The following is a 19281-nucleotide window of genomic DNA, read 5'->3' as shown; positions in this document are numbered from 1 at the left end:
CTGAAGTAGGGTTAAGGGACTAACTAAAAAAAATATTTTTGCATCACAGTTATAGATGTTGTCCAGTTTTGTCCATCATTGTTAGAGTGTGTACAAGACTTTTTATGCTTTATGTGTGGCATTTTAGTAAAGCATTTCGGCAAATATCTCACAAGCATTATTCTAAACCGAATACTGTTCTAGTGTACTATTTTTACGTCCCTAGGTTTGCATAGTTCAAAAGAAGGACACCAAACAGATGTACGCGATGAAGTACATGCACAAGAACCAGTGCTTGGAGAGGGACGCCCTTAAAAATGTCTTGAGGGAAGTTGATATTCTTACCCAGCTAGAACATCCCTTTCTCGTCAACCTGTGGTTCTCTTTTCAGGGTGAGTTGTTATTGTATTAAGAAAATAATATATTTAGAATATATGTAGTGTTACTTATTTGATCTTGATTTCTTTTGTTTGCCAGATAAAAATTACCTATCCTAAATCTAATAGTATAGTAATAAATTAAAATCATAACAAATAAAAAAAGTTTTTGAGATTAGTGAAAAATCGAATTTACTAGCATCTCAGATTAACATAGATAAAAGTGGAATATATGTATGGGTATCGTATAAATACATTTCTGAACTTAAATTTGTTTTCCCAAAATTATTGAACGACTTTCGAGTTATTAGCACATTAAACAACGCTCGATAGTACTAATTCAAGAGTTGTTTGAGGTGTTTGTGTAGCTAATGACACTATAATGGATGTTTTACCCTCACCCCCCTACAATCTCTTAAATCGACCTTACTTCTCAGTCTTTTCTTCGGTTAACATCCTCTTCCCCCATTAACCAACGCTATTTCCTTCACTACCCTCTTACCAATCATTCCCTCAAAAGCCCCCACCCCCTTGTAATCCCACTACTGTTGTACCCAGTCAAGTGAGAAGCCAACAGCTGTTGATGTTTCTGGTCCAGCGCGTTCGCCTTATCTCCTCGCTCCATTGGGTCTACAGCTGTATCATTTATCAAAATACATTAACTAGATCTCTGAAAAAAAAATTGGATGCACCCATCCCTTTTAAGTTGACTTTAAAATTTTGCCCCAAAGCTGATTACATGTTTTATTGTCTTTTGTTCATAGAAAACGAAAACATGACTTGTCGCTCGTAGGGTGTTTATATGTCTGTTCAAATATTACTTTATTAAATTATTAAAGTGATATAATGTTATATACGTAAACGATACATTCATCGCTAGAAGTGTTTTCACTAGTGCTAGATACTAGTTCTATAACAAAAACTATCAACAATGAAGACTTTTTTTAAATAGTAGCCTATATAGTATATTTGTTTTACATTGAAACGTTGGTGGTAAAGTGACCACAACAAAATGGTTCCGGTCGCTTTACCACCAACGTTTTAATGTAAAATCAAATATATAGGGGGCTATACATCATTTTTAGAGAAAGTATTGTTTTCTTACAGATTTTTGAGTTTAAAGTTTGGGTGGATGTGTTTGTTTTGGGCCCCCCTTAGACGAAAAAAATTGGTTTTCCAAGTGATATTTGTGTGTGTGTATTTATATGTGCCTGCATGTGTGTATGGATGTACATAAAAGCTACAGACCACAAATTTGGGCCAACTTTGTCACGTGGGTACCAATCCATAATCTGTGTAGATGGTAATTTTTCATATAACCCGTAAAATATCATAAAACCGGGATTTCCACAATAAGGGCAAAATAATATTGATTAATATGTAATGTTGTATTTGATGCCCTATTTAACAAATTGGTACAACCCAAATCAAGTTTACCCGCTAACATTTATGTTAGCGTAATCTTTAGATTACGCTAACATAAATGTTTGAAATGTTTAACGCTACACGTAAAAAACTTAGATACACCGTCCGCTTACCCATTTTTTAAGGGGTTTTGAAAAGCTAACATGAGAAAGTAAATGCTATTTTGCTGATGACATTTATTAATTTAGTTATACTCCATAATAAAACCATATTATATTTGTCCCCAGATGAGGAGGACCTGTTCATGGTGTCCGACCTCCTGCTGGGAGGCGACCTTAGGTATCACATAGCTCAGGATGTGTCTTTCACTGAGGAAGGAGTCAGACTGTACATTTGTGAGTTGGGGTCTGCCTTGGATTATCTACAAAGCAAGAGTATAGTGCACAGGTGAGATAGGGGAAAGTATAGTCTGTTGTGGGGAAAAATGGAGAAGTCTTTATTATATGTGGTGAAGTCGTATCTCGAGCCTTTCTGTGGCATAGAGGTGTTATCGTAATTACCAAGCTTTTTTGTGGATTTTGTTGACACATTCGCTTAAGTTTGTTTCTGTCTGGTACCTACGTAACATTTTTGAAGTAAAAAAATAGATATACAATTGCTATACACTACTAAACTGTAGACGAAAGAAAATAATTTATTGAGCATTATTAGGAGCTCAGAAATACTGCGATACGTTTGTCAAACTAATGTATGACACTAAAATAGCTTACTGTAAGAGTTTTTGGTTAAAGTAAAAATACCTTCAGTGCTTAATCTTAAACTTTAATTTATATATGTGATTTTTGAGATAACCGAAGAAAATTATCATTTAAATTTTTAGTGAATTTCCCATATAGAGAATAAGCTATTACCTTACACTTAATGGTATGACCTGGAACTGGGACCGATTTACTTTTTTCTTTTTTAGGTCCCCAGAAGCCAAAAAACACAATCCACTCAAATTAACCACCACTGACCAAATAATAGGTAGTGTAGGATGAAAAAATTACCAAATTTATTCAACACATATTTAAGGAGAAAATGCCGAAAAAGTTTTTAATTTTTAATTTATTCTTATGGAGAATAAACCAACTGTTGTGTTATGATACTGTATAAATATATGTTGATCAAATTTGGCAAATTTATTCGTTTCACCAACACTATTAACATTTAGAAAAAAAAACTTTTTACCTGCCCAGCAGCAGCAAACCTTGGTATTAAAATTCATTTCCATTCTAGCTCCTGAGCTGTTGTATTCAATATAATAAATAGGTTACATACCTTATAAATCCGACAAACAGCTCATTTTAATTGAAGGTCGTTTACATGTTTCGGCTTGTATCGGCCATTGTCAAAACGTTGCAGTTGGATGGTGAAATCCTTGTCATTGTTTTCTACTAAAAGTACATACACAAACACATACACACGGACGGGACGAAAACATTACGAAAAACGAATAAAACTTTAAATATGCCTATTAAATACACGGGCAGGACGCACGCACACCGTTGTCAAGGTCAGGATGCAGACTGCACTAGTTGTGTCGGTGTTGTCTTATCAGCTGATGTGGACTGCTGACCAATGGGCGTCGAACTCTGCCTTTGTTTTAATATGCTATTGAAAATGTGATGGGATTTGAATTTAAGTTTTTCATTCAGAATTACGCTCTCAAAATTGTTGTTCTCATTAACCTGTGCCTTATAAATTTCGAATTCTTCGAGAGTGTTAAGACTGCTTCCCTTTTGGCAAATATGTAGGATTTTAAGGCCTTTACTAATATCGTTCATATCATGGTTTTTATCGACCAAATGCTGAGCAAACGATGATTTTTGTTTTGTATTACGAGGATCTGGTCTATGCTCCTTGTATCTAGTATTGAAATCTCTACCTGTCTGCCCAGTATACGTGCTAGGACAACTGGCACAAGTTAATTTATATACACCACATTCGTCATATTTATCACCACATCTGGTTGAATTGTTTAAAATATTTACGGAACGATTAGTTGTTCTGAAGGATAGATTTATACCATGTTTTTTCAATTGTTTGGATAGGCCGTTATGCAGAATGTTACTGTATTCAACGCAAACATACTTCTCATTGTCCTTTCTTGTGAACTCAGATTTACTGGCTTTTGATTTATGTTTGTGAATGAGCTTATCAATTAAATTAATATGGTAACCATTGGCTATGGCAGTGTGTTTTATTATGCCTATTTCTTTCTCATAATTCGCAATAGACATGGGTATGTTCAAGAGCCTATGTACCATACTGTTGTAAGCGGCATGTTTCTGAGATGGCGGGTGGTAAGATGAGGCGTGGATTGTCATATCTGTTGTGGTTGGTTTCCTATAAACACTTTAATCAAATTTGTTGTTGATTTTCTCAATAGTGAGGTCTAAAAAGTTGATTTTATTGGCGTTTTCAATTTCCAGGGTGAATTTTAGCTTTGGATCAATGCTGTTTAAATATTTATGTAATATATCAAGTTGTCTAGCACTTCCATCAAACAACAGTATAGTGTCATCGAGATAACGATGGTACATTAGTATTTTATTTTTGAGTTTATTTTTATCAGAAAATATTTGTTCATTCTCAATGTGGTTAAGGTATATATCAGCCAAAATTCCAGATAATGGAGACCCCATGGCTAGTCCATCACATTGTTTGTAAAAGTTGTTGTTGAAAGTGAAATAGTTTTGATTAAGTATTTCCTTAAGTAGAACTATTATTTCATTTACTGCCTCTGGTAATAAATCGGAATCGGATAATAACTTGTTTTCAATGATGGTTAATGTTTTGTTGACAGGGACGTTGGTGTATACATTTACAATGTCAAAAGATGCCAACGTTGAATGCATTTTTATGTTTGTATTTTATTGTCTTGTTGATAAAGTCGTAAGATTTAATTAAACTGTAGTTATTTAAAAACTTAAAGTACGTTTTCAAAATCTGTTCTAGCTTTTTAGCAACTTTGAAGGCTGGTGCTGTTGTGTAATTGACTAAAGGTCTGATTGGTACACCGTCCTTATGGACCTTAGGTAAGCCACGTAACGTAGGTGCAGAAGGGTTGATCATTCTCATGTTTTTTATTTCACCCTCAGTAAAAAGCAATTTACAACCATTTAGTATTTTCTTAATTTTCCTTTGAGAGGATTTAGTTGGATCATTATTCAATTTAACTATGCCGTTATCCCTAATAAAGTTGTTTACTTTTGTAATGTAATCAGTCCTTAGCAAGATAACAGTGGTGTTTCCTTTATCAGATTTACATAACACAGCATCGTTGTTTGAGAGCTTAAGTTTGATGTTCTTCAATATAACCATTTCTTTCTTATGCATTGGAGAAACTTTACTTGTGTGGGACGGATTGTTGATCTTATTATTTAGACTCCTAGTTATGAGTACCCTAGCTGTGTTTTGGTCATCCTCATTAGGGATGGCTTTTATAGCACATTCGGCTTTAATAAACTCGTCAAAAATGGCTTTGTTACCAAGTTTTGGGAGGTTATACTTTAGACCCTTTTCTAGTAATTTAGTTTCTTCGCAATCAAATACAATATTCGTGTTATTGATAACTCTAGGGTAAAAGTCAAAATCAGATAAAATTATTGTCTCTTTATCTTTTTGTTCATGGTTTATATGGTTAATGGTTATATTGAAGAACATCAAACGTAAGCTCTCAAACAACGATGCTGTGTTATGTAAATCTAATAAAGGAAACACCACTGTTATATTGCTAAGGACTGATTACATTACAAAAGTAAACAACTTTATTAGGGATAACGGCATAGTTAAATTGAATAATGATCCAACTAAATCCTCTCAAAGGAAAATTATGAAAATACTAAATGGTTGTAAATTGCTTTTTACTGAGGGTGAAATAAAAAACATGAGAATGATCAACCCTTCTGCACCTACGTTACGTGGCATACCTAAGGTCCATAAGGACGGTGTACCAATCAGACCTTTAGTCAATTACACAACAGCACCAGCCTTCAAAGTTGCTAAAAAGCTAGAACAGATTTTGAAAACGTACTTTAAGTTTTTAAATAACTACAGTTTAATTAAATCTTACGACTTTATCAACAAGACAAAAAATACAAACATAAAAATGCATTCAACGTTGGCATCTTTTGACATTGTAAATTTATACACCAACGTCCCTGTCAACAAAACATTAACCATCATTGAAAACAAGTTATTATCCGATTCCGATTTATTACCAGAGGCAGTAAATGAAATAATAGTTCTACTTAAGGAAATACTTAATCAAAACTATTTCACTTTCAACAACAACTTTTACAAACAATGTGATGGACTAGCCATGGGGTCTCCATTATCTGGAATTTTGGCTGATATATACCTTAACCACATTGAGAATGAACAAATATTTTCTGATAAAAATAAACTCAAAAATGAAATACTAATGTACCATCGTTATCTTGATGACACTATACTGTTGTTTGATGGAAGTGCTAGACAACTTGATATATTACATAAATATTTAAACAGCATTGATCCAAAGCTAAAATTCACCCTGGAAATTGAAAACGCCAATAAAATCAACTTTTTAGACCTCACTATTGAGAAAATCAACAACAAATTTGATTAAAGTGTTTATAGGAAACCAACCACAACAGATATGACAATCCACGCCTCATCTTACCACCCGCCATCTCAGAAACATGCCGCTTACAACAGTATGGTACATAGGCTCTTGAACATACCCATGTCTATTGCGAATTATGAGAAAGAAATAGGCATAATAAAACACACTGCCATAGCCAATGGTTACCATATTAATTTAATTGATAAGCTCATTCACAAACATAAATCAAAAGCCAGTAAATCTGAGTTCACAAGAAAGGACAATGAGAAGTATGTTTGCGTTGAATACAGTAACATTCTGCATAACGGCCTATCCAAACAATTGAAAAAAACATGGTATAAATCTATCCTTCAGAACAACTAATCGTTCCGTAAATATTTTAAACAATTCAACCAGATGTGGTGATAAATATGACGAATGTGGTGTATATAAATTAACTTGTGCCAGTTGTCCTAGCACGTATACTGGGCAGACAGGTAGAGATTTCAATACTAGATACAAGGAGCATAGACCAGATCCTCGTAATACAAAACAAAAATCATCGTTTGCTCAGCATTTGGTCGATAAAAACCATGATATGAACGATATTAGTAAAGGCCTTAAAATCCTACATATTTGCCAAAAGGGAAGCAGTCTTAACACTCTCGAAGAATTCGAAATTTATAAGGCACAGGTTAATGAGAACAACAATTTTGAGAGCGTAATTCTGAATGAAAAACTTAAATTCAAATCCCATCACATTTTCAATAGCATATTAAAACAAAGGCAGAGTTCGACGCCCATTGGTCAGCAGTCCACATCAGCTGATAAGACAACACCGACACAACTAGTGCAGTCTGCATCCTGACCTTGACAACGGTGTGCGTGCGTCCTGCCCGTGTATTTAATAGGCCTATTTAAAGTTTTATTCGTTTTTCGTAATGTTTTCGTCCCGTCCGTGTGTATGTGTTTGTGTATGTACTTTTAGTAGAAAACAATGACAAGGATTTCACCATCCAACTGCAACGTTTTGACAATGGCCGATACAAGCCGAAACATGTAAACGACCTTCAATTAAAATGAGCTGTTTGTCGGATTTATAAGGTATGTAACCTATTTATTATATTAAACCTTGGTACTCGTTAAATCTATGTTAATTAAATACTAGAAATCTGACAACTTCAAGGAAAGTTTTGAGTGAAAATGCAACTAGTCAAATGTAGATTAGCTTACTCTGCAGGTTTGCTGCGGTATAGGTATTAATCATTGGCTGTGTAATGAAAAATGTGGGTATGTTGCTAGTCTAACTGTTAGCAATACTTTGTAGTAATACTTTATCCCAAAAACAACATTTTTTTATTAAGTAATACTTAATGATTTTATCGTATGTTTGTATAGAATATTAGAGCCAAATTACGTGCTATATACTATCCTGATGCCTAAATGGATTCGAATATAAATAATGATTTTTGTTTAGAATAATTTTTCAAAGGTAAAGGCTAAAAGAAAGGATATTATCGTTTTTCCTACTCTGCAGCCCCGCAGCGAGTCATTTGTTACATTTCGTGAAACATTGAGTGCAGAACGTCTTGAAAGGGCAACTCGTAAATTGTGAGTAGGTTTTAAGAAACTTTTATAATATATGTAACAATACTTTTACTAGAATAAAGATCATTGCCAGACTGTGTATACATTATATTTCTTTGTTACAGGGACATCAAACCAGACAACATTCTTTTGGACGAGGAGGGTAAGTTTATCATAATACTTTATATAGCTTAATAGTTGCTATTCCTATCCAAGATTGTCAAGGAGTTCGATACGAAGATCCATTAAAGTAAATAAAAAGTAAATAATTGACTTTCTCAACAATACTTAGGTAACAGATTATACAATATTTACTACCATCATTCTTGTGAATAATTTAATTTATGGTTTTGAATAATGTTATTTACATAATATATAATTTCAAAATAGGCTATGATGCTTACGATTGAGTTTAATGCGTGATTTTTTGTGGACCCTTAATTTATCATTGGAATATCGTTTAATTAACGCTATTTAACAAAAGGTTAAAGTTGGATACTAAATAACTAAATCAGGGTTTGGAATCCTTAGAAAAAGGATAATGGTACATGAGAAAACTAAATAAGAAACAATATTACAAGCTATTTATTCTCGATAATTTTATGACTGGAAATGTAAATAAATCTAAAATTAAAATAAATTACTGAAAATTCATCTGTATTGACTTCATTACAACTTCATTCATTATGTACAATTCAAGTGCTACGCATTGGATAAACTTATTAAAGGATTCCCCCAACATGGTATCATTAGTATGCGGTGTTTCAGCTAGCTTACCGATGCGTGTAATCCAATGCACCCTTCCTGGGATCGGCTTTTCCTCCTTTGAAACCCCTTCAAGGGTTACTTGAATCTGTAAAACCTAATTTACCACAGGGGAAGAATGCTGACCCATCAATATTATTTTGGAGCACAGGGCTTTTTATAGTTTTTTTTTAAGCTAGCCTTTTCAATTCAGTTCTTAGAATTTAAAAGATCAGTATTGTTTGCTTACTTAACAGCATTGCTTTATTGCTTTACAGTACACGTTTGGACCAATGAGGTTCAAGAATTGAGAGTAAAGAAGTACAATTGCAATATTTCGAACTTAAACTTATCAGCTGTTAGGGACAATTTAATTGATTATATAATGAGTGGGTGGTTGGGACAATTAGTCGTTGCATCACAATCAGTGACAGTGAGAGGTTATAAACTACAACGTCCTCCCTTAGACGTTTTTAGTTGTGAATTAATTGTTAGTTAAAAAAAAAACAGCCGTAGGTAAAGTAGTGTTTGCAACTCGCGTAAATAGCCTGTAAGACTATCTTTACGCGATGGTTGCTTAAACTAATACTACCAGTGCTTGACAGTTTAGTAACTAAAATAAAATGAAATTGTACCAACATAAGAAAGATAAATAATATTGCAAAGAAAATATGTTTTGAATTAAAAGTGTTTAATCTTATACGAGCCAATAGATTCTGGTTATTTGAATTCAGTATCGTATTGACTTTTTTAGGGTTCTTCAACACTACATGGGCCTTCATATTCGACAGTTCTTTTTTTTCATTGATAGATTTGTAAACCGACTGCCAAAGGTTGTTTCCATTCTATCCATTCATTGTATTATCGAACCGCCAAAGATCAGGCCTCTAAAACAAAGTTTTAATTTATATACTTATATTATATATTAGTATATCTTATAATAATATTTTATTTGTCTGATTATTATATACGTTATCTTATTTTTTTATAAAACTAGTTATAATTTTACCACAGAAAATTATGTTTTTCTACTGCAATTTTTAAACAGTAAGAGATGGAAAGAAAACTTAAATACGTAAATTGTTTGTTTAAAAAGGACCTTTCACGTAATATGAAATTTGTTATACTTTGCTATTTAAGAATTTTGAGTTTTCAGCTTTCTTTTATTCCAAAATTTTAAGATTTTTTAATTTGGTAAATAACGCGGAAAATGCCCTTACCACAAGTTTGGAAAAAGATTTGGCGCTGTTCCATCCAGTAGTTAGGGTAATACGGTACTTAACTTCAAAGTACTTTTTAAAAAGTTTTGATTCACCCTGTAAATACGGTTAAAGATACTAAATTTTTTGCACCAAAATGATGGGGGTGATTAGACTTTTAAATTTATGTATCAAACAAATCATGATTACATTTGAACATTTCTCAAAAAGTACCCCTTTCCCTTAATTGGACCCTTTGGGGCATTTTTCTAAATTGAAAAATATTTTATTGAATTTAGCATGTCAAAATTAAGGGGAATCAAAAAGAACAAGTGTTAAAAGCCTTACTCTTGTACACAACAGATACGGAAAGTTTTCAAATGAACACCCTGTATTGTTACAAAAGAGTAATTTTGAATAATTACTCTACACGATCAAGGCATATTCTTGTGTTAGGGTAGTAGAGCTAGATTATGATAAACTTAGAATTTCTTCTTATTTCTTCTTATGTAGCTTAATGGACTATTCAAGCCAATACAAGAACGTAATAAGCTTTTTTTATTAACGTGAATCAACTTACTATTTTACTCTTATACGACAATTATTTTAAGCCCAATTGGATTAATGTGTAATGCTTTTATACCTGTTTCTGTTTTTATACCTGTTTTATGCCTGTTTCAGGTCATGCACATATAACGGACTTCAACATTGCGACAATATTGACAGATGGCCAACTAGCAACCTCCATGTCAGGCACAAAACCATACATAGGTAAGGTTTTGATTATTTAGTAAAACAAAATATTGTTGGCTTTGAAATAAGCCAGTATATATTTCAAGATATTTGATAGCTATCCTTATTTTTTTACTAGTACTTTTTATTTTCAAATTGTGCAACATGTAATCTTATAAAACTTAAATTATAATATTTTAAACATTGCAAAATTACTTTATGTATTAATCTTATAAAACTTAAATTATAATATTTTAAACATTGCAAAATTACTTTATGTATTAACAGATATTACCCATTATCTTTACTACTTTGTAGTTACGGTTTAAGTAAGGTAAAGGTTGTTATTAGGAACTAATGTTCTCGTTGCTTGAATTCGAGCAATTGCTAAGTATAACAGGCGTTATTTTAAAACGAATTTCAACCAAGTCTGTAAATGTTTGTAGCAAACTGTTAAATTAGCAAACTTATTTACTGTTTACAATTAATATATGTTCTTCTTATCACTTTTAATTTCTGACAACAGCTGGAGTTTCATAACATTTTTTGTTTCCCATGTTAATCTTATGGAGAAATATGAAACTTTAAAGGGCCCCAGGGCCTCACTCTTTAATTATTTCCCTAAAAAGAAAGTTTCCACAACTTCACGTTACGCTCTTTCTAATGACACCAAAAACGTGCCAATCGGTGAAGTAGTTTCAGAGGAGTAATTGTCACAAAAATCTTGCTTGCGTATTATTAAATAAGTATAGATTTTAAAATGCAATTAAATTAATATGAAAATAAATAAATAAAGAACCCTTCATGTTGTTATATAAAAAAATAAAATATTTATTATAACTCTATAAATTAATTGTAAAAAAATAAACAGCGAAACAAAAGAACCGGAGTGGATTTGAAAAATAAAGACTTTTACTATAAAGGCATTATAACAATACCAGAAGAGCCGGAAATCGAGTTGGATCATCGCCAAGCCGATGTGAAGCTCGGGCCATAAATTCTGCTTTCCTGTACAATTCTCTGGCCTACTGGATAACGTTGTGACGCTAATTACTGCAATTTGCGCTGATATCTTAATTAGCGATGATTCATCCAATCAAAGCTCCAGCTATCGTATTTCAACTTAAATATTTGCACAGAATTCTTTCGAGTAAGGGTTTTAACAGTAAAATATTGTGATGTAAATAAATAAAAACTTTTTGATTAAAGTCATAACATTTATATTGAAAAAATTTTACCTAATAATTTGTTCTATCCACACTTTCAGGCCAAAGGTCTAGTATATTAAGACCATAGCATGGAACTGCTTTATTTATTATTTATAGCTAAGCTTAGAGGGTCTTGGATTATCACGTGGATAAAATCCATTGGTGATTGAATAATAAATATAAACCCATTGGGGCCTACGTGATCTACGTCTAGACCTTGCTTCCATTAATCTGTATGGTCAGAATATTAATTGGACTTAATACGTATTTCAAATTGAAGCAATAACTTTTGGAATGTATTGTTAATATTTATCTTACATTTTGACAATCAAAAATGTGTGTTTGACAAATAAATTTTTTGTGAACCGCAGCTTTTAATTCTCAAAAGAGAAAATCCAAAATAAGGCTAAATGGAAAAAAATCATGAGTTTGCCATGTTCCTGGGATATCACCATAACTATGATCTTAATCACTTTGTCTCGCCGCTATATTAAAAGGCCGCATAATAGCCTACCTAAAATTGAGCTTAAATTTATATCAGAATTATATCTCATGTTACTGTAATGTGAAAGTATATTTACCTACATCAGTTCACAGTAATTGTAATTAGTAATAACACTCTAGTTATTAATAGTGAAAAAATATTATTAAAACAAGAGAACAATTTAATCCAACATAACAAAATTATTCAAAAACATTTGGTCAACTGTTCATTGAGGTTTTTGTTGGCAATGCACATGTTACGTTACCGAAGGAAATAGTCCGTGCATTACTAACCACTGGTTAAGAAAACAACAGGTTTTATGAATAGTAAGCACCCAAAATCTTCTATCATTTTCAGTGAGAAGGGAATCTGAAACAACATTAGTTCAACAGGAAAACAGTTGTAGGAAATTAAAACAATACAAACAACATTAGTTCACTGAGTACCAGGAAAACATTTGTAGGAAATTAAAACAATACAAACAACATTTGTTCACTGAGTACCAGAAAGACAGTTGTAGGAAATTAAAACAATACAAACAACATTGTTCACTGATTACCAGGAATAGATAGAGTTGTAGAAAATAAAAACAATTCAAACAACATTAGTTCACTGAGTACCAGGAAAACATTGGTAGGAAATTAAAACAATACAAACAATATTGTTCACTGAGTACCAGGAAAACAGTTGTAGGAAATTAAAACAATTCAAACAACATTAATTTTAAATACAGCTATTAAGCCGATGATTAACACATCCACAGATGCATATCAATTCATCCCTCGGTTCCTTTGAAGTTGAAAATCTTTGATCTGGGGCCCGGAATGTTCGGAAACTCCACTGAATACTAAACATACTTGTTTAAACTTTTAACAAATTTATGTCAAACATAAGAGACACTGTACACAATATCATTGTTTGTTCAACAGCACCAGAGATATTCGCCTGCGTGGTAGACGCCTGTGTAGGCTACAGTTTCCCCGTGGATTGGTGGTCACTGGGAGTCACCGCGTACGAGGTCCTGGCTAGAGAGAGACCTTACGACATACATTCTGCAACCTCCATCAGTGACGTAAGAGCACTCTTCGGTAACCCCATCACCTACCCCAAGACATGGAGCGCGGGGTTCGTAGATCTGATCAGTAAGGTAGGTTGCCTGTATATTTTTCAATTGCATATTTATAGCCTATAGCTACAAAGTAGAAAGAAAAGATACCTAAGTAGAAAAATTATGTAAGTTGTATAAGAAGTTCAAGTTGTACACTGTATTCACATTACTTTTGGAATAGGTAGCTGTTTAAAAAGTGCAATAGTAACGAGTGCTGGGATGGACATAGTTAGATTTTATTTTGGTGTACATATGCTAAGGTTTTGCATTTTTTACTAAGCCATTTGCCTCATTCAATGTTTATTAAGGACTGTGATGTGCAAGAAACCTTTTTCGACGAATCTCAGGATAGCTAGCATAAACACTTGGGATCAAGGCACTAACAAAACCAGGGTCTACAGGTATATATTTGTGTTATAGAGTAGTTGGTTAACTGTTGAGTAAGAGGACAGTGTTTTTCTAAAAAAACATACTTTTATAACTCCGATTAAATTTATTTATACTTGGGTTACAAAAGCTCACTTATAGAATGACTAACAAAAACAACCTTGAGGAAGTTCAGCCTCTGGCTAAAATATCCATAAAATAAATTAAAATTCCATCCTACTAAGTTAGCCCTCAGCGTTAACATAAACACCTTCAGCACGTTTTCCAGCCAGCACAACCTTAGGGGTCAACAACACAGCTTGACTAGCTTACCTCCCATTACAGTTCTGTGGCACATATGAAGAGCTCGAAAATGAAAAGTTGTTCCAAGCTGAACAATGCAATGTGCAAACCAAGATATTTTTATATATGTTGAAAAACTGTCGCATTATGTATTAGCAATTCCAAAAAAATACAAGAATACATCAATTGATATAAATGAACAATACACATTTTTATTCTATTTAAACATTAAAGAGTTTTTCAACAACCTTACAGCAAAATCACTTTTATACTCAAAGTTTTAACTGTATTACCTTAACAGAAAATATACCTTTTTAATGCTCTTGAAGTTCTATGTGTTTTTAAACTTGAAGATAAAAATTTAACTTGGCTATGAACACATTATTTTGATGGATATATTGTAAATTCTGATAACAATCACACATTTCAAATCGTATAAAAATGATAATAATGGAATGATCACTCTAGAAAATATCATGGCTGCTGTAAAGTTATGTATTGATGAGTTTGATGTTTGCAAACAGTTGTTGTGTGTGGAGCCTGGAGCTAGGGTAAGCAGCTTAGAGGAACTTCGACAGATTGCCTGCATCAGAAGAGCAGACTTTGAACAGGTTCTCGAGAAACAAACAAAACCAGCCTTCCAACCACCGGTAAGACCCTATTGTGTACCAACGCGGTTTGTAAGAACCTTTAATAATACAATAGATACCATTTCCACCATAATTTGTAAATGGAGAAAACCAAATGAATAGAAAGAAAATCCCAGTTGATATTTGTCTTGACTAGATTAGTTAACTCTAACTGATTAAGGTATAGTTAAAATCAGAGTTTTATGTGTCCTGTCTTTTTTTTCAAATTAACTTGGAATAAGATATTTTAAAACTGCCAAACTGACACTATTTAGAAACTGTTCAAGAGTTATTATTTAGTGACTAGAAAGATTAACGGTTTCGCAGAACTTCATTGCTGTGGCTTGAACCGTTAAGGAGTTATGAATGTTTCTTAAAAAACAAATACATAGGACACATGTTGCATAGAATTTTCTTGCTCATTTTGACCTCCCTATGAATCTAGTTAAGTTTGTCCCAGTTTCAGTTTAGTTTGGACATCATGTAAAATATATTATTTGAACTTCAAGAAACATATCACTTTTGTCCTAACACACAGGAAATTAAAAAGGCTATGAAAGACTTTTTGAAACCATTGCTTTTTTAAATGCCTCGTTGGGGTTAAAGAGTCGTCACTGTATTGATCAATCACACTATATGTATTTTGTATTTACAAGTAGTTAGCTAATTATGCACCATGCCTACAATTTGCTATAACACGTTTTCATTGGGTATTTAAACTTATAGTAATGAAGGATTCTTGAATAATTTTAGATTATATTGAGTGCAAAAAGACGAAATATTTATTATCTTAAAAGGATAAACCAACAAATAACCCAACCTGCTTTCCAACCAGGTCATTGTATAATATCAAAACTATGTTCAGAATGTAATGTAATCCTGTCCTACATATAGTATATTATTAAATAATTTATAGACGAAGTTAATAAATCCAATATATATATCCTATTATTGTATTATTTAGTAGTAGAATGCATTAAACTAATTGGATAAAGTTTTCGAATCAAAACTTAAAGCTAATATGATTTTAGATTGAAGGATATTTTATTAGCGTAATGGCATGTGTCATGTGCAAAAACATAATTGCAAATAAAATTACAAAAAAATGTGCAAACAAAGCTTTCTTATAAAATAATTTAGATAGACGTTTTCTTAAAATGTGTTAAACATTATACCCAATAATGATATAAAATAATAGTATGTGGCTAAGGATATTTATATTTTAACACATGAAATAGGGGGGATAATTATATTCTGAATAGAAATGAGAATTAGATTGTGATATTTATGCGATGGCCAAAAATTAAACAAGTTTTGAAAGAGAAATCAAGTGTTTTTATTGTTTGACCTTGGTGATTTCTAGTATTGTATTTTAAAACAAAGAATCAATGCCATCCAGGTATTATTTGGAAGTTCAAAAAAGCAAATTATCAATCCTGTTACCTTTAATCATTTAGAATACCATTATAATTACTACTAAATTATCGCATTATACTTACATGATTGACTTGTTATAGAGGGACCATCTCAATTGTGACCCAACGTTTGAGCTAGAAGAAATGATAGTCGAAGCCCGACCTCTACATAAGAAGAAGAAAAGACTTGCGAAACAGAGATCTCTGAGGGGCTCAGTTAGCGTTGACATCACGGTAATACAAAAAATTGTTTGAGTGTATAGTTTACATTTTAATTTAACATTTAGCCCTTTAACCGTCTACAAATATGATAATGTAGTTATTGTGGACATTTTGTGAATTTTGCTAGTAATAACAATTCACAAAAAAGTTTAAAAGATGTTTGCTTTGTTATAATTTATTTTCCCTTCAACAATTTAAACAATATAATTTTTTTATTTTAACATTATTTGGTCGACGTTTAAGCAGTTTTAAGGATCCAAATCAGCAGTTTTTAGTATCTTTTAAGTGATTCTGTTAGTGGTCTGACAACTTACAGCTTAGAAAATATATATAAGAACACCCCTTCCCAAGAAACCTGGGTACGACTAGACTCTTTACAAAACTCTAACGAAAATGTTAAAATGAAACAAAAACATAGATCTATAATCGTTACTTGGACAAATGTTTACCAACATTAAACCTATTAGGAAAATTTAGTTCATTGTTAATAAGCTATATGATTCCATAACCAACTTAATTTTACCAAAAATATTCCTCCATTTATTTTTTTGTATGTGTAGTAGCAGTACAGTTAGTTGTTTACATGGGTTCCAGGGAAAATTGACCTAAATTTAACACTCGATTATATATTACTTTGGTGTTAAAAATGTTTACCTGCTCATTACTGTGAAAGTCATTTATATTATTTATCTTATTCAACAGGATGCTGATCTTGATGATCATCTGGCAGAGTTCAGAACCTACAACAGAGAAAAGGAATTGATAAGAAGAGAGATGGAGAGAAAAGAACAAGACTGGGAACAGGAGTTGACGCAAGCAATGAACGCCTCCTCAAATGATACAAAGTGATTATACTTTTATTTATTTAACATTCTTGCGAATTCAAGAAATATTTTAACAACAACTAACATTTTGGACTCGGTTTTCTGTTTAATTTTGGGTTTTTGGGATTGCATACTATTAACAAAGACCTTTAATTTGAAGGGCATATCAACCTATGCTTAAAAACCGTCCCCCTAAGGTGGTAGCGTATCACATAATGATGATTGAAAATAAGTGACTCTGATTCAAATTTTGTAGCTCTCTCTTTATTATTTTTTGAATTATTTAGCTGCCCCTAGGACCTTCAAAGCGTAAACAATAGACCAAAAATTGCCATTTTTGTTTGCATGTATCGTAGGTAATTATTTGTAAATATCGTGTTTTGCACTAAAGTACATGTTTATCGAGATACAGAAAACTTACCTCTTTTTTCAATTTAAACCTCCCCAGTACTCTTCTCCCTCTAAACCCGACCCTCAAAATGGTGTAACTTGTTACCATACAAAATGTCAACTATGTTGAAAAGTTTAAAATATATAGCTTTCACTTTGGATGTTGAGGTTTAGGTCTAATCAGGCCATACTATTTCTGTACCCAGTGATAAACAGTTCTTATCCGAAGCAAACGTAAGTTGACTCTATGATCCTACTAAACGAGTTCTCTGTAAAGTCTTAAGGCTTCTAAAATAAAATAAAAGTTATACCCTTAAACTTTGAAATTGTTTCAGCTGTCCTCAGCCTGGCCGAAGTTTGACGGTACCCAGTCCCAACCGTAGAAGATCATCTTGCAAGCTGAACGTAACTCCCTCCAGTGTACAAACCAGACTGGCTGCAACTCCTTCTAGAGCTCCGACCACCACTCACAGCCCTAGCAGTCCTCCAAACACCATCAAGAGCTTCAGCAACTCCCCTACGATTGTCGTCTCGGATGGCACGGCCATGCCATTCTACTAACACGGGTGAAGTGAAACGTGGTTTCAATTGTTCATGACGTTCACAAATGGAAAGGCATTACCACTCTAAATACTGATGTAGAAGTAAAAATATATGTCTCATGAAAAGTGATTATGGCTAAGCATTACGTTTACTGATATTTTTGTCGAAACAAAGGGATTAAAGGGCAAGTAAGGAAGGAGAAAGGGATGAAAAAACTACGTCTTCGATCAATGATGGTTTCACATTTATTGGATAATTGGTCTTATAATTGCAAACGTATGATGGATTGGCCAATTTATTTAGTAAAACCATTTTATTACAACTATTTGAAAGAGGGGCTGATTGGATGGGAAAGGAACGAATAGTGTTAACGTCTTTTTTGACCCCAAAATTAAAAGCTATCAGTTTTAAACCAGAAAAAAATGCAATTAATTCTTTTTTATTGCAGCTTCTTTATGGACTAAGGACAATTTCAATATCAAAAATACTAAAATGATCATCTCTAAACACCATTAATACCTTCCACTTTCATGATTGCAAGCCATCTGACTCTGAGGTACCATATGCATTTTTAACATTTGTTTAAAGTGTGTAAGTTTAAGACACAAGCTCATAATAACAGTCCTTACACCTTCTCGACATGCATATCATATAAATCAACGGGTTCTGTCAATTTAAATAGTAGTCTTTTGTATTTTTTTTACCACACGCACATTTGAATTGCTTATCTTAAACAATTTAATTTTTTCATGATTTTGTTATTAATAGGAAAAATGGTAAAAACATTCGGATTTTAATTGTGATAAGCTGTAAGGCACGATCAGAGTAAAAAATAACTCACCAAACTATGAAACGAAATTAGACTGTGCATACTTTACACAAAACATGTACTTCTTACTCATAGTATTCAATTTAGTATCCAGAACATATTTTATTAATGTTGAAAAAGATGTATAATTAGAACAGAATGGTGAAGGAAATGAGTGGGAAAATATACCTTGCTGTAAATTACTCGTAATACAACTACATACATCATTTTGATCTAAAGTCCATTTAAATGTATAAGAACAGTGTGTACTTGATTAATTGCATCATTTATTCTGTGTAACATAATGTTTTAATATAGGAAATTCGTTATTTTTATATAATATTTAGTTTCCAAAGAGAGAATTGTAT

The 19281-nt window shown here is 32.5% G+C and overlaps 1 protein-coding gene across 1 annotated transcript in view; it reads left to right on the top strand.

Annotated features, from left to right (window-relative positions):
- LOC128983211 (serine/threonine-protein kinase 32B) overlaps positions 1-18293 on the top strand; it is a 36746-nt gene extending 18453 nt beyond the window's left edge. The window contains exons 4-12 of the mRNA XM_054402422.1: positions 206-371; positions 2009-2168; positions 8064-8101; positions 10563-10652; positions 13235-13452; positions 14607-14732; positions 16229-16360; positions 17051-17193; positions 17898-18293. Of these exons, the coding sequence (XP_054258397.1) occupies positions 206-371; positions 2009-2168; positions 8064-8101; positions 10563-10652; positions 13235-13452; positions 14607-14732; positions 16229-16360; positions 17051-17193; positions 17898-18123 (1299 nt within the window). The 3' untranslated portion in view covers positions 18124-18293. The remainder of the gene's footprint in view (positions 1-205; positions 372-2008; positions 2169-8063; positions 8102-10562; positions 10653-13234; positions 13453-14606; positions 14733-16228; positions 16361-17050; positions 17194-17897) is intronic.
- Positions 18294-19281: the final 988 nt, after the last annotated feature.

This window comes from Macrosteles quadrilineatus, unplaced genomic scaffold, assembly GCF_028750875.1.
Source record: "Macrosteles quadrilineatus isolate MER2022 unplaced genomic scaffold, UCM_ALF_1.0 Scaffold_1__1_contigs__length_201487025, whole genome shotgun sequence".
Classification (NCBI taxonomy): Eukaryota; Metazoa; Arthropoda; class Insecta; order Hemiptera; family Cicadellidae; genus Macrosteles; species Macrosteles quadrilineatus.
The sequence above is the reverse complement of the archived record's forward strand: the minus strand, read 5'-3'. Positions and strand labels throughout refer to the sequence as shown.